This window comes from Pagrus major, chromosome 1, assembly GCF_040436345.1.
Source record: "Pagrus major chromosome 1, Pma_NU_1.0".
In the NCBI taxonomy this organism is placed as follows: domain Eukaryota; kingdom Metazoa; phylum Chordata; class Actinopteri; order Spariformes; family Sparidae; genus Pagrus; species Pagrus major.
This window is the reverse complement of record NC_133215.1, coordinates 21,325,198-21,340,160: the sequence shown is the minus strand read 5'-3', so window position 1 is coordinate 21,340,160 and position 14,963 is coordinate 21,325,198. Positions and strand designations below refer to the sequence as shown.

At 42.1% G+C, this 14,963-nt stretch overlaps 1 protein-coding gene across 1 annotated transcript in view; it reads left to right on the top strand.

The window, feature by feature from the left end:
• Window positions 1–2,368: 2,368 nt before the first annotated feature.
• The window catches only part of usp43a (ubiquitin specific peptidase 43a), a 116,445-nt gene continuing 103,850 nt past the window's right edge, over window positions 2,369–14,963 (top strand). Inside the window, exon 1 of the mRNA XM_073469088.1 lies at window positions 2,369–2,983. Coding sequence (XP_073325189.1) covers window positions 2,369–2,983 — 615 coding nt within the window. The remainder of the gene's footprint in view (window positions 2,984–14,963) is intronic.

Below are 14,963 nucleotides of genomic sequence, written 5' to 3'. Positions count from 1 at the left end.
TTTGTTTTTCTCAAATATTTATCATCTATCATTCATTTTTACACAATATGTGTATGTCTTTTACCAGCATATCTAAAGAAGGGTGTCTAAGTCTTTGAAAAGAAGTCATCCATTTTACATTTAAATCAGAGTGTTGGATATTCCATTGGTAGTATCTCAAATATCAGTTTGTGCCAACTGACAACCATTTTATTTTTCAGCCTTCTTTGATGTCTTTGATATGAGGAGTGGGCAAACCAAGAAGCAAAACCTGATGTCCACTGCTAATCTTGACAACAAAAATCAGGTCAACCTCTCTGACAATACTCCTCAATAAAGATACATGTCCACATACAGTGCCTGTAACTGTCCACCTCCACTTGATGTCTGGAGCACATTTCAGTCAACTACTGCCAACTATTTTGATAGTTGATTCATTGCTTTTAGTAATTTTTCAAGCAAAAATGTAAAATATTTGCTGGTTCACACTTGTTAATTTTAAGGATTTGCTGCTTTTCTTTGTCATGTATGATAGTGTGTGTGATCTTCGGGTTTTTGGACTGTTGGTTTGACTAAAGAAGCAATCTGCAGACGTCATTTCGGGCTCCGAGAAATTGGGGTTACTGTGTATTGTTTATTCAGATCCTCATTAGCGTCTGCAACAAGCAGTTGCTATTCTTCCCAGGGTTCCCAAAGTGGTGGGAACTTAGATGGTTAAATGGTCATCAACATATGCGTTTTGGCCCTGTCATAAGGGGATTGTATTAGGTCAGAGTAGACAAAATCAAGAACATCAAGATTGATTTAATCTCATTTGTAAGTTAACATTTCTTGGTGCAAGCCCAGTTTTAACTGAATAGGCTTTTAAAAAGTGACAAGGACAAAACTGGTCATTCGCAGTGTAAATGACACATATGCTGGTTGTCCACATAATATTACACACACTTACAGCACAGACATACCAGCTGACAATCATACAATGACACCCATCAGTCCAGCCAGAAATGACATAATTAAACATGCATTAAACAACACTAGTACAGGTTATCAAACAAAATAATTGGGCCCAATATGCATTATTATGCTTGCGTGATCTCGCTCATTAGTTTCTGTTTGAGTGATTTTGTTGAATAGGGAAATGCTTCTGATTTGCTTAATGTCTGTAGGTAATGAGTTCCACTGGCTGGAGGCTCTGCAAATGACTGCAATGGAGGTTTAAGTTGATTTGTTTTTGGCTTTGAAATATCAGGATGACCCAAGCTGACCTGTCTGGTTTGATGATTGCGTCTGCACAAGTTGTTCAGTGAGGATTTTCCATTTCGGGTAAATATGAGAAGACTGGATGTTACATTTTTGCCTCAGCGGTCAGCCGTGACAGACTGTGGTGCATGTTTGCAACATTATGATGAAATGTTTTTTTTTTTTTTTTTGGCATTTTAGACTAAACGATTAATTAAGCTATTGTGAAAATGGTTGCATCCATACTCTCAGAACAAGAAGGCGGGGAGATCTTTGTTTTAGATGTGGTCATAGTCCATACTCAAATCTGTTGATGATAATGCATCACTGAGAAGCTTTCACTGGTTAATTTGTCATCATTTTAAGGGCTGGGGGTTGGAAATCGGGCCAGGTTAAAGTTTTAGATCCAAGATCAGTCAACAAATGCCAGTAATATCTTCTTTGACTCCCTGTGAGGCTGCAGAAGTCAGACAGGTGATGCTGTAATTGGTCCTACAGGGGGCAGTTTGAGGCTACAGTCCTTGACACCTGTTAAAGACAAGAACTTCCTTGTTCCCTGAGTTATAAACAAAGCAAGTTTTATGTTCTTTGGCAATCCAGTGGCAGTGTGAGACTGCAGGAGAAAGATTTTCTGCTCATTGTATCAACCTCTCTGTTGTGACAAACTGCAAGCAATCTAATCCAGGTTAATTAAATTCATGTCTGAGGGGCGGGCATTAGACAGGATCCTCCAAATAGAAAGTTGTTCACTGTAGCCCCACAGACAGGAGGGGAGGGAGGAATAGTGTTGGTGAGAGAGTCAAAGAGCGCCAGCGCACGATCCAGCGCTGAGAGCCATCGATGAGGAAGTGTAACTGAACCTGCGATGTTGAGGGAGGGAAGCAGCTCATCTGTGTAGTTACCGGACAGACTGTCACCCGTCAAAACGCGCGGACTGCTGGTGACCACGTCGCACTGGGAAATTACCGGGATGTCAAGGGAATAATATCAGTAATCATGTGCCTTATTGGCACCGAGTCGGTGCCACCTCAGCGGTAAGTGGAGAGAAGGAAAGAGGAGGAGGAGGAGGAGGAGGGGTAGACAGCCTGGCAGACAGGTGCGACTCCACAGCCTGCTTCATTCTCTCGCGCTACTATTAAGTAATAGAGCCATGGATAGCCGCAAGGAAAACAAGGTAAGAAAAGCCATGAAACCCAAAACGACGAAGCGAAAAGAGAAGAAATACAAAGCCGGGAGGTTCATGAGGAGGAAATCGCTGCGATCTTTTGGGAATTTCATGGGAAGGATCCTTAAAACTTTGGGCACTTTGGCGCACTTTGGCGACGCGGAGCCTCCGGACGCAGAGGACGACGACGGCGGCTTCGGGCAGAGCGCGTCCGGGGGTTTCAAAGACGACTGCTCGCAGATCTCCAGAGAGGGAACCGTGAAGAAGAGCTCCACGGTGCTGTCCTCCTCTCACGGCTCGGTGAAAGACAGGCTGTCGTGGTGCCACGGCGACAAGACCCCCGGCGTGCTGGGACTGAAGAACCACGGCAACACCTGTTTCATGAACGCCGTGGTTCAGTGCCTCAGTAACACGGACCTGCTGGCCGAGTACCTCGGGCTGGAGCAGTACAAGTCGGATCTGTGCCACGGGAGGGTGAACGGGGAGGTGAGGGGAGAAGAGCGGCAGAGCGCCAGGGGAGAGGTGACCGAGCAGCTGGCGTCGCTGGTTCGAGCGCTGTGGACGCTGGAGTACACACCACAGCTGTCTGTGGAGTTCAAGGTGAGGACAGAGGGGCACTGGGTGTTTGTCAGCCAGGTTGTTGATGATGTCAGGGGTTTGTTGTGTTGTTTTTTTGTGTGTCTCCTGCCATGCCATTAAGGACAAGATCAGAAATTAGAGGTTTTGTTTCGTCCTTCTTACATTTTCCAATATTTCTGGCTAGTTACACAAATGCATTTGAATGCTTTGGTAAATATTACTTGCAAAGTTATGTTGCAATCTGGATGTTTTACAATGTATTCCGCAAGCAATGCTAGAGTATGTATGGGCCCCCAGACCAACAAGGGCCCTGAAACCCCCACGTTATTAAACTTTGTCTCAATTGGTTTGTGATGATTGGGTTAACTGCACTGTTGTGTGAGTATGTGCTCCACAGCAGCACAATAAAATTATAACCATAAGGCCTCAAGGCATTTTTAAATCAAATCACTGTGAAGTAATTGATGCACAGCAAACCTGTTGCCAGCTAGTGTCTCAGCACAGGAGCACTGCTGGGTCTCTGGGCCAAAAACCTTTAGAAAAAAATAAAAGACAAATGCATTGATGATTTTTTTTCTTGTCATTAAAAAGCAGTCATATTTACTTATGTACAATTATTACTTTTTATTATGATTTATTTAAGTGGCATCACTGTTCTGTAAAAATACTGTGTAACAAGTAAAAGGCCTTCTTCAAGATTATAATAGTACAAAAGTATTTACAACATAATGTATTCAAATATAATTACTTGTTGGGCAGAGTGGTCCCGTGCTGCCACACCAGAAAAATAAATGGATCCGTATCACACTTTCACATGAAAAGTTTATTGTCATGACAAGATGTTTTTCACATTATAAAATACAGACGTATCAAATTATGTGTCTTGTTAGTATTATTATAACATAAAAACGTTCACTTTATAAAGTTATAAATAATGTTATAATCTCTGCCAAGGAGATTATGTTTTCGCCTGTGTCAGTTTGTTGGTTTGTCAGCAGAATTACACAAAAACTACTGAACGGATTTCCACAAAACTTGGATGGAGGATGGGTCTCGGTCCAGAATAGACCCCATTACCTTTTGGTGTAGATCTGGGTAAAGGGACAGATCTAGGTTGTTTTTTTTTCCGTCTATCTAGAATTGCAAGATAGGGTGGTTTTTTTGTTGTTTTTCTTCCATTTTCATTAATTTCTCAGGGAATACTGTATGGATGTTGATGAAAATAAATCAGGTGTATTTAGGTGGCTGGTATCTATGAGTGAGTACAAACAGGAACTGTTGGGCCTTGGCGGAGGTATGCACTCTACTGAGTGCTTTTCTAGTTATAATCAGAATCAGAATAAGAAAGGGGAAATTGCTTGCGTTACAGCTGCTCCCATTCAAAAGTCTTAGAAAATATGCAGAAAAATAAAAACTATATATAAGCAAGAATAATAAAAATAGAATAACAGGAAACGTTTCATGTAATAATGTGATAATATAATGTGAAAATATCTTGTTATAACTCGAAGCTTTTTGTTATAACAATGAGTTGTCACGTTGTAGTGTGAAACATTTGACATTATAACAAGATAAATAGCATATTGTTATATCAAGAAAAGATTTTTTTTTGTTTGTGTTTCGAAACAAATATCTTGTTAATGTCAAAAACATCTTGATATAATGATCAACTTTTCACTTTATGTAATATATATAAGCATCATTTTAATGTTAGCGCTGGTGGTGGTGGAGCTCATTTTAACTACTTTATATACTGTTGGATACTCTGATCTACAGCACAGTATCATATTATATTAATTGATCTAATGTTTTGTTTGTACTCCACTACATTTATTTGTTTTACTTTAATTAGTGTTTACTGTGCAGATTGGATCCGGCATCAGAAACAAAGAAGCGCAATTTCAATTAATTCATTTTATTTGCAATCAGAAGAATGCTGACTGAGTATTTGATCTGACCCAATGTCTTTACTTTTACTCAAGTATGACCTTTGGGCACCTTTTACAACACTGTTGTTGAGTTAAAGACTTAGTTACATTCCACCACTGGTCTGCTGCTGCACTCATTGTCTTCTTGATGACGACAGGGTGCATACACTTTGCAGAGAGAGAGAGCGAGATAGTCGGGGGGCCAACAGGAAATTTGTGCCCAAGGCTGCATCCAGCAAAGGATAAAGAGAAACTATTATCTTCAGGCTAGATGTATTTACAGTATATACATTCTTCTCATGGAATCTCCCCAGGTACTACAGCTGAAGATTTTATTTTTGTGATCTTAACAGCTTTAGTGTAACCTGTGCCCTGCCACTGCTACTCCGCAGCAAGCAGCACAGCACAGCACAGCAGGAGTATGTCAAGAGTATTTTGTGGGATTTGTAAGCAGTATTACCAACTATCACAGCCCGTACTTGCATAACAAATACTTGAATGAACGTGCCAGGTGAGTACTCGATGGAATGTAGTTCAACGGTCAACCTCATTTCCGAGTTTCAGTGTGTTTCAGGGGAAGGGGCCTTGCAAATCCAACATTTTATTGTTTGTTGAACAAGTGGCTAGTATTCTGGTTACTGATTACACACAGGCTGCAGTGTTTTCACTTGACTCACCTGCCATAACAATCCAGTACTTCAGGTGGTTTGTCTGCATTCCTTGACTGCCATGTGGAGTGCGGAGGAGTCAAGCATTACTTACTTATTTACACAAACTGTCACATGCAGGTGATAGTAGTGGTCAGACGACATTGTGAAGGAAATTAAATCAACAAGTGGTAACACACCTTCACACAGGAGGCTTTCTGCTGTTGCAGTCACTCGTGGATGTTGTGAGCCAAGGCTACAGAGCCTCACCAGCTCTCCCTCTGGGTGACAGTCTAACAGTAGACTAACTTGAGTAGTAGCTGCTCTGTTGCATCAACAGCCTTGGGGGAGTTATAGGGGAAGGAGGATATGCAGCATGTGCACAAAAACACACAATCACACAGGCATGGGGAGACAGCATGAGTGGGATATCATTTATAATGGAAAAGGTTGATATTCATGACAGGGACTTTGAATGTAGCTTCTGCTCAACCACAACCACAAGTTAGTAATACATGAATAACGTGCATAAGAGAGGGGGAGCACAGTCTAGTCCAAAGCTCTGAGGGAAAGGTAGTGATTAACACAGAAGAAGAGCTTGATGCTCTCCTGATGTGAGAGAATACAAGGAGTCGCAGTGTTGCAGATCTTTAATGCTGAGCACCTGCATGCGTGCAACATTTAAAAGAACAGATTTTAAACTCTTGTCACGTGCAGCTTCACTAACTTGGGCCTCTGGAGACATTTAAAATAATAAAAACCTTGTGATGGGTGAAAAATCATGAAGTAACAAAAGGACTTGAAGGGTATCTGGGTAATAGTTAAAGGCCTTGAATGTGGAAATGTGAATTAATATTCAGTGACAGGACCTCTATTCCAATTGGCTCCTGGTGACAGACAGTGTGCAGTACAACCCATGATGGGAGGGATTCCTCTTGTTTTCAGGACACAGTACCAAATATATATTAGAGCTGCACCAATAAGTTGTCAACTGGCAAGTGAATTGCCGGCTATACTGATAACAAAATTTGGTGAAAAATGGTGGCTGATATCAGTCACTGTTAAGGTGGTAAGCTCCTAAAGGTAAATGGTGATTATTAGACCTCGAACTTTCTGTCCGAACATGCTGCCCTGTGTTCGAATAGAGGCATTCACTCTTTCCTATGTTGTGCTCTTGTACCTCTCATCTTCGTTGGCCACAATAGAGAAAAACATGTCCTTCGCTCTCCCTTTCTCTCATCGACACAGTGATTTGTGTCTGTCTGCTCATCCCAGGGTGAAGCAGACGAGAGGATGTTTACTGTAGCGAGTGCATTCATCCTGGAAAAGGAGGATGCCCCCCTGCTGAGAAGCCTCCGATGGCGTGCACTCAGAAGGAGAGAGAAAGAGAGAGTGGGAGGGAGAGACACTGCTGGTAAACAAAACTAGCGTCCCCTCCTGTGATCCTTGTAAGACCCCCCCTAGTCCGTAATCAGAGCAAGGGACAAACAAATCTGACAACTGATCATTACAACCAAATCTCTGTACAGTTACAGAGAGGCAGTGGCCAACAAAGAAGTGGAAAAAGAAACTTTTCTCTCAGATGAGGGCTCTCGCAGTTGTTTTCTAACTTCTTTTGTTTTGGGATTAGTATTAGGAGTGAGTGAGTTGTGAGCCTGTCAGTAGATGTCACAAAGTCTCAACCAAATTTACTGGAATGACCTCAGGAGTTAAAGGGATAGTTTGTGCTTTTTCAAATGGGGTTGTATGAGGTACTTAACCATAGTCAGTGCAGTATCTTCAAAGATGGCGGTCTGCATGGCCCCAGTTTGGAGAAGCGTGTATACGAGCACGGAAGCCAGGCAATGTCATGCTCTGGACGGGGGCAACAGCTAAACGTATCTTAGCCACCTAGAAAAAGGCCCCCGAAAACATCAGTATCAGTTTAAGTGTATATTTAGAAGACGTGACATCAGACAGCCCATTCCAACAGGAAACTTAATTTGTTATATTGCTCTCTCCAATGTCACCAGACTCCTTTGACAAAAACAGTAACAACACAGGAGTTGTTTGTCTATCGTTTCCTCGAATGGTAATTTTTTTTGTGTTATTGTGTGACTTTGGTGAATCCAAGGTAACCCTTGGATTCACTAAGAAAAACTAAGTTGAATACACTGACTATGGAGAAGAATCTCATACAATCTACCTCAGAAAACCCAAATTGGTCCTTTCATTCATCCTTTAAAGGTGTTATTGATCACATTCAGCCACCAACTGTAGCATTGCATCTCCCCCCTTCCATTGCATCCATGTCACAACACCGCTGTTATTCGAATAATCTGCATTCGTTCTCATTGGAGTAATTGTTTGATTCAGACAGGGGTTTTCTTCTTCTTCACCTCAGTAACCTCAATCTGACTCATCTCAGCACTTCTCTCATTTGTCAAGTTGCTCACCTGCACGCCCTCATTAAATTCCTACACACCGAGTTTTCAAATTCAGCGAGGCTCAAAAAGGATCAGCCGAATGGAGGTGCTGTATTTAAATACAAATTTCCAACTTTGCCGTTACTGCTTCACTACACATTTGATGTTGATGAAATCTGGAGGGATGAAGTGTCCTTTTATTGGGCGGCCCAAGAGTTGTCGACATCAATTTAAGTTGACGATAGAGTGAGCTCTCTGTTTTCTACCACATTACACACTCCTGACCTAAAGGACTTAACAACACAGTAACTACTTTAAAAAGTTGTAGCGAGGAGCTGGGATTCAGCTTTTTTTATTTTTATTTTTTCATCGCTTGACAGGAGCTGGAGCTCAGTGAGGCCAGTGGAGCTCAACGGTGAAGATGACGCCTGGTGCTTTAAGTAGTGTTTGTTCTGGGAGTGCAGGCAGGGTGTGACAGTTAGGCAGGCCAGCGAGACTGATGGTTTGTTTGTCTTTTCTTGTCTCTGCTCTCCGTCAAGGACCACTCTTATTCTCACTCTCGGTGCTGATGATGTATATAATGTTTGTAGAAAGACAGACACATAACAGTGGGGAGATGCACCACCTGGACTCTGCTGAAATTGCACAGTGGGACAGCCTCTAATTTCAGTTTAAATGTGGCAGTTTCAGTGAGGCAGATGGGCGACTTTTTTTGGGGTGATTTTAGCTGGAGATTTCATTTTCTGTTTTTGAGCAAACAATAGATAAAATATCCAGTGTTTATATTTGGCCACAGACACGCATAAAGATCGACTAGACTGGGAATCAGCAGAGGCCCCATGATACGATACTAAATTTTTTTGCAATTTTAAACTTTTTACAATATGCTGAGTATTGCAATAGACAAAGTTTTCAGTCTCTGACCAACACTGTCAACAATAACTGCCAAGGGGCACAGTATACAGTACAGCTACAGTATACTCAACCTATTGCATTTCTGGGGATTACTTCATAATAAAAGTCAACTTGTGTACCAACAGTTAAATGCTTTTAATGTGAAGCTGCAGCAGTTGGAAATGTTCGATTTGCCTTAGCAGTAACTTAATACAGCGCTCTACAGATATTGAGCATCTTTCTTGTAAATGTCATGTGTAGTGGGTAACACTGGTGTTGTCACAACTTTATCAACTTCTAGGACTTATGTCTCAGCAGTTGGGGAAGTGATAACTCTTAAAACACTTCATATCACACTTGTAAAACACAGCTAGACCACTTATAAGTACTGTTACACCAGCTGCCACCATATGCTGTCTGGAAGCAGCATGCATTCCCACGACTCAGTGAGCTGCACTCCATTATATTTACACCACTGTGACAAAAGGCAATAAAGAAACACGAGGAGAAGTGTGTCTGTGCTGTATCTGTGTAAGCATTACAATATGAGACCATTTTACACCTGGTTCATTATACCTGCCATGATTTATGTACCAGGCCTCAACGAGACAGTGTACGAAGCCATGGGAATAAATCAAACTTTACCATTCTGGGGTGTGATACTGCGATCACAGAATCATGGAGGACAGTCTGTGAAGACTATCCTACTTTATCTCAGTGATGGGAAGCACATGGAAATGGCATATAAGCTTTCCAGAGCGTGACAGACACAGCTACCTACACTCTGAGTTGTGCACACAGTAGCGTATTTACAGCCTCAGCTTTGAGTATCAATTTCTCAGATTCAGCAGAGCCCAGGGAGATCCTCCCATTCTGGGCTGTAAACCATTCAGAGGCGATTATTTCCATCATATCTCATTCCTTCTTATTTCCTACTGATCGCCTGTAAATCCCACGCAGGGGACATCTGCAGACACAAAGGCTTTGTTCAGTCTTGACTCGCTGGCACCTTCATCGAAGGATTTTCCAAGCTGGTCGGCGTCACAGAGAAAATATAGTTCTGGTTCCAAGATATAGCGTTTAGGTTAGTCATCAGTAATACCTGCCTGGTTCTCCATTGTTCTGGAGGTGATTCCAGTGTGGCCCAGGATGACACAGGAAGTAGCTGGCAGAATTACTTTAGATTTGGAAGGACGGTGAGAGGAAGAGGCAGGGAAAGACACGTGTTGCACTGCTAAAGGCTTGTCTCCATCTGTCCGTCTGTGTGTGTGTGTGGACAGGATTTACTCATGTTGTGGGGACATAAATGTGTTTATACAGGCACGTTGTGAGAATTTGCTTCCCTTCTGGGGACAAAATGCAGGTCCCTATAACTAAATCATTGAATTTTGGGTGAAGACCTGGTTTAAGGTTATACATTAAGGCCCTGACACACCAGGCCGGTGGTCGGATATTGGCCATTGTCTGGGCCATCGGTGAGTGTCTGAGGCTCTAGTTGATGTGGTGTGTCTTGCACCATTGGCACTGGACAGCTCTGGTTGGCAGCTTTTTGGCCAATTGAGCACTGCAAGAGTGGTGTGAAAAAATGCTGCTTAATCATAGCAAGTTTGTTTATCTGCAGAGAGGTACTTTCCTTCATGCAGGTGCAGAAAGTACGAGCTTGTTGGCCGTCAGCCGAGTCTTTGCGGTGTGTTCAGACAAGAAGGGGTGTCGGGAAAAATCGATTCTTAAATACATCGCGATTCTCTCTTGAAAGATTATGTCCTGATGTAGAAAAGTCAATAATCGGACATTTAGAACCCAATTCTTAGCATTATGATCGCCTGTACTTGTATGTTTCATATGGCTGACACACATTTTTTGCAATGATCCAATGTTGTTATCAACCACTTGTCACAAAGATATGTTACAGAGGCAAGATAAAAGAGTCCTGAAAGAGTAAAACGTCTTTGGAAACTTAATGATTCTTATTTACCCAAACCTCTTTTTCTGCATTATAATCTCTAAAAACAATACTTTTCTTATCGGTGCACACCGGGCAACGCATAGGCCGAGTCAAATTGTGATTGTGTTTGTGTTTGTAGAGATTTCCACCCCTATTGGAAAGTTTGGTTGGATTTGGTTAGGGTTAAGTAAAGTCTTGAGGAAATGAATGCAAGTCAATGCAATGTCCTCTGAAGTGATTGAAACATGTTTGTGTCCAGGGGCAGCGGCGCTGACAGGAGCTCAGCTGGGACTGATTAGTGGAGGGAATGGTTCTTACATGATAGAGAGGAAAGAAAAAGAGAGTTAACTGAAAGAGAGGAAGAATGAGGACAGTGAGGTTGTGTGTTTGTGTGAGACAGGAAGAGGGTGGATGAAACGCAGCATGGGAGGAGAGCGAGTGGAATAAGTGGAGGCCGTAAGTGATGACTGTCCCGCGTCCGGTCTGCTCCGACAGCAGAGGTGAGCCGGCAGCAGCGGGCCGCTGAAAAATGAAACCCCAAATGGAGCAGCCAGTAATGACAGATTCTATTCGGCCTCATTCCAGCCACACCTGTGGGGGGGATTGGGTTGTGTGTGGAGAAAAAAAAAGTGTGTAGCTCTTCATAAGGCTATGCCCTGTCATAATTTGTCAGCATCATTCCCTGTCTGCCACCGAGGGATCCATTCAGGCTTGTTTGGCAGGCCAAATGACGACGAGGTGAGGGGGTGTAAATGGGTTTTTTAGGGAGAGAAGGGAGGGTTATTTGCTTGATGTATGTTTATAAATTCCTGGCCTGCCAGCACTCTGATCCGTCATTGTTTACACTGTTGGAGGATGGATGTGGGGAGGGCATGAAGGGTAATGGTGCGAGGTGAAGCAAAGGTAGCGAGACAGGACACTAAAAAAAGACATCTGGGTGTGGAAGCAGGGGATGTTTCCAGAGTGCAGCCCTGCCTCTGCTGACTGCTGGGAGGTCATGACCCCCGCTGTAGAGACTGCACAGGTTTATGGCCGTCTTTTGTCATTCTCTTATCATTCTTTGATGCTTTCTGCCTCTTTTTTAAAACAATCGTGTATGGATCCACCACAAAGGGTCAGGCACAATCAAGAGTGGGTTGAGAATCCAGACTGATCAATAGTTCTTACAAAAAGCTCTGTGCTCCCTCAAGTTGACCCTCCGCCCACCTTCATCCTCTCCTTGACTGCCTCTGAAGTGTTTGCTCAACAAACACTTAAGATCCCACCAGAGCTATGCTCAGGTCAGCTTTGAACACTGCTAGTGTTTGCAGACGGACTCGACATTTCGACTAACCTGTGATTCTCGTCCCCGTCTCTCTATGCTTCCTCACCACCTTGTTGCTTTGTTTTTCTTCTTTTCTTTTCTCCCTTTACAAGAATTCAATTAAAGGACTTGATGCCTGGGAATACAACTTCCAAGGTTTTTTAAGTGCCTTTGAGGCTGCATGTATTTCACTAGTGACTCTCTGAGAGACAACACTGTACACACAGATATCAAAGAGATGAGCACACACGCAAACAAAGGCCGTGTTTACACCTGCACTGACATGTGTCTTGGGTGATCCAATCACAAGTGGACAGCTCTAAGTATGTCAGATCACACCTGGCATTACAATGCTTCTCCTCTAAAGTGACCCCTTGTGACTGGATCTCACATTCACTGTATATTCAAATAGACATCAAGATCATTTCTTCTGTCAGCAGTGCCTAGTCTGCCGGAAATTAAAGGAGCAATATGAAAAATATGGCCAGAATTTAAATTGAAAACATTCAAAAAATGAACTAACATTATCAATAGAGTGTGTTGACTTTGTGACAAAGACACCTATGTACTGTGTTACAGAGATGTCTACTGAAGTTAGCGTGCTAACCAGCTAGCCCTGGCCCGTCCTGTCTCGTTATACCGCTTTGTACTGGCAAGAGGCGATAGTACCATTGCCCCCGGCAGGTATATGCAAGCTTTAATATATGTAAAAAATAAACAAAATAAACTCACAAAATGTCAATGTCACAAAATACTCTTACTTTGATGTGCGCTACTAACCAGAAAATTAGCTAGTTGTAACATAGATGGCTAGCAAAGCGCAGCAGTGGTCGGTTACTCTGGTGATATGCTGCCCCCTATATTTTAGGAGCTACCTTTGAATAATGGCCATATTCTGCAAATTACACTTAAAATGAAATCATCACCTCTGGTGTCGCCAGGTGTCTGTGCACAGACACATCTTAACTTTCCTTCTTACTCTTTGCCTCACTGTTTTTCGCCCCTCTTATTTTATCGGTAGCTTTGAGAAACTGTGCTGCTTCCATTTTCTCACTTTTCATCTCTGCGACAGCCACAACTGCGTCGTCCTTCCTGACAAGGAGACCGAAAAACACTCATCGGTCTGTTGAAACATCCCCTTACTCTACTCCACTCCACCCCTCTCCTCCCCTCTACTCCATCGCTCCCTCCCTCCATCTGTCCCTCATCCCTCCATCCCCCCGTCAGTGCTTCCTCATAGTGATGAAGCTTATTAGTGGGCTGTCTCCGTCAGGTTAGAGGGGGGGCCTCCCTCCAGTGTTTATATTTAGATACTGGGATACTGCAGGTATGATGTGGTGATTTTTAATGAGGTGTGGAGCAGAGCCTGGAGCCTGTCAGTCACACATAGAGACGGAGAGCGACGCAGAGACAGAGAAGTCCAGTGTAGTGTTAATGCATGCCGTTAGTTTTGTGTGTCTGACTCAAACTCAAAACTCTTCCTCATAATTGAATTAGACAGTCTGGCTGTTTTGTTTTTTCCTAGTAACACCTGTCAGGTTTCGGATATCCTCTGTATGACTCACCCTCTGGTGTGAAGTGTACAGTATGTCTTTGGAGAACAGTTTCTTAGAGCATTATTAGACACTCAAATGGAGTACTGATGTGCCTGGTTTTGTTTACTTGTGCCCAAAATAGAAAATCTAAGTACATTATTTAAACAACCACAGTCTAATAAAAAACAGATGAAGTGATTCCACTTGTTTCCAGTGCTCCAGTGAGAAACAACAGTTTGACCTGGGTGTCTTTTCTTGATATCAGTCGAGTAATCTGCCTTATTCTGACATGTTTCAGGGTCTTGTCCTTGATGTTTTCACTACAAGTGAAACTACTGAAAATGTCTTTGAAAAGGAAGTGCTTGACTTCAACGATGCAATTTAATCTGAATTTAATATAAATAGCCTGTCATGGCCTGTATGTATGTTTTTAAAACTGACAACTGCAGTCGACCTTCAGCATGTAACACCATTTAAAATTGAAGTGATTATGGTTCAGTGCAATTATATCATTTGTCTGAGTGATGACATGGTGGTGTCAAGAAAACAAAGATATCTTGTTTCTCTCTTGCTCTTTCTCTGAACTCACACTTGCACGCACAAAGGGAAACATGACATATTTCACCTTGAAATCAGTGGTCTAGCTTCACTAAAAAGGGAGAAACGAAATAGTCAAAAAAACTAAGTATGCATTTACATTTACCAAATAAGTTCATGATTATTAGTAAGGATGAAACACAAAAGGCAGTTACTTTCTAGGTGTCTGGTCAGATCTGTTTAAAGGATAAGTTCACCCAAAAATTTAAATTCAGTTAATATTTACTCACCCTCATGCAGATGGAAAGTCGTGTGAAGTTTCATGGTCCACAAAACATTTCTGGAGCTTCACAATAAAACAGTGTTGCAGCATTCTCCTTCACAACTGAAGTGGATGGGGACTTGTTGTAAAACGTAATTGTTTTAGTCATTTTTCAAGCAAATATGACAAACATTTGCTGACTAATGCCACTATTTGATGTTTTTGTTTGTCAGACATGATAGTTAATTGAATATCTTTGAGTTTGAAGCTGTTTGTTAGATAAAAGATGATATAATATAATTATAATAAGCATTTTTCACTATTTTCTCTTTCACTTGATAATAAATTGATTAACTGAGAAAATAACTATTTTTTTGGATAGCCTAATTTGCTGCTTGCATCATCCAAAGTGTGAGTGCCTTCTGCTTCTTCACTTTTTGTAGCAAAAGCCTGACTTTTCAGATATCATGAAAAGTTCTTTCTCCAAAGAGAATTGTGAATGACTTTATTACATGATCTTATCATAGCCAAATAATATCTGACAG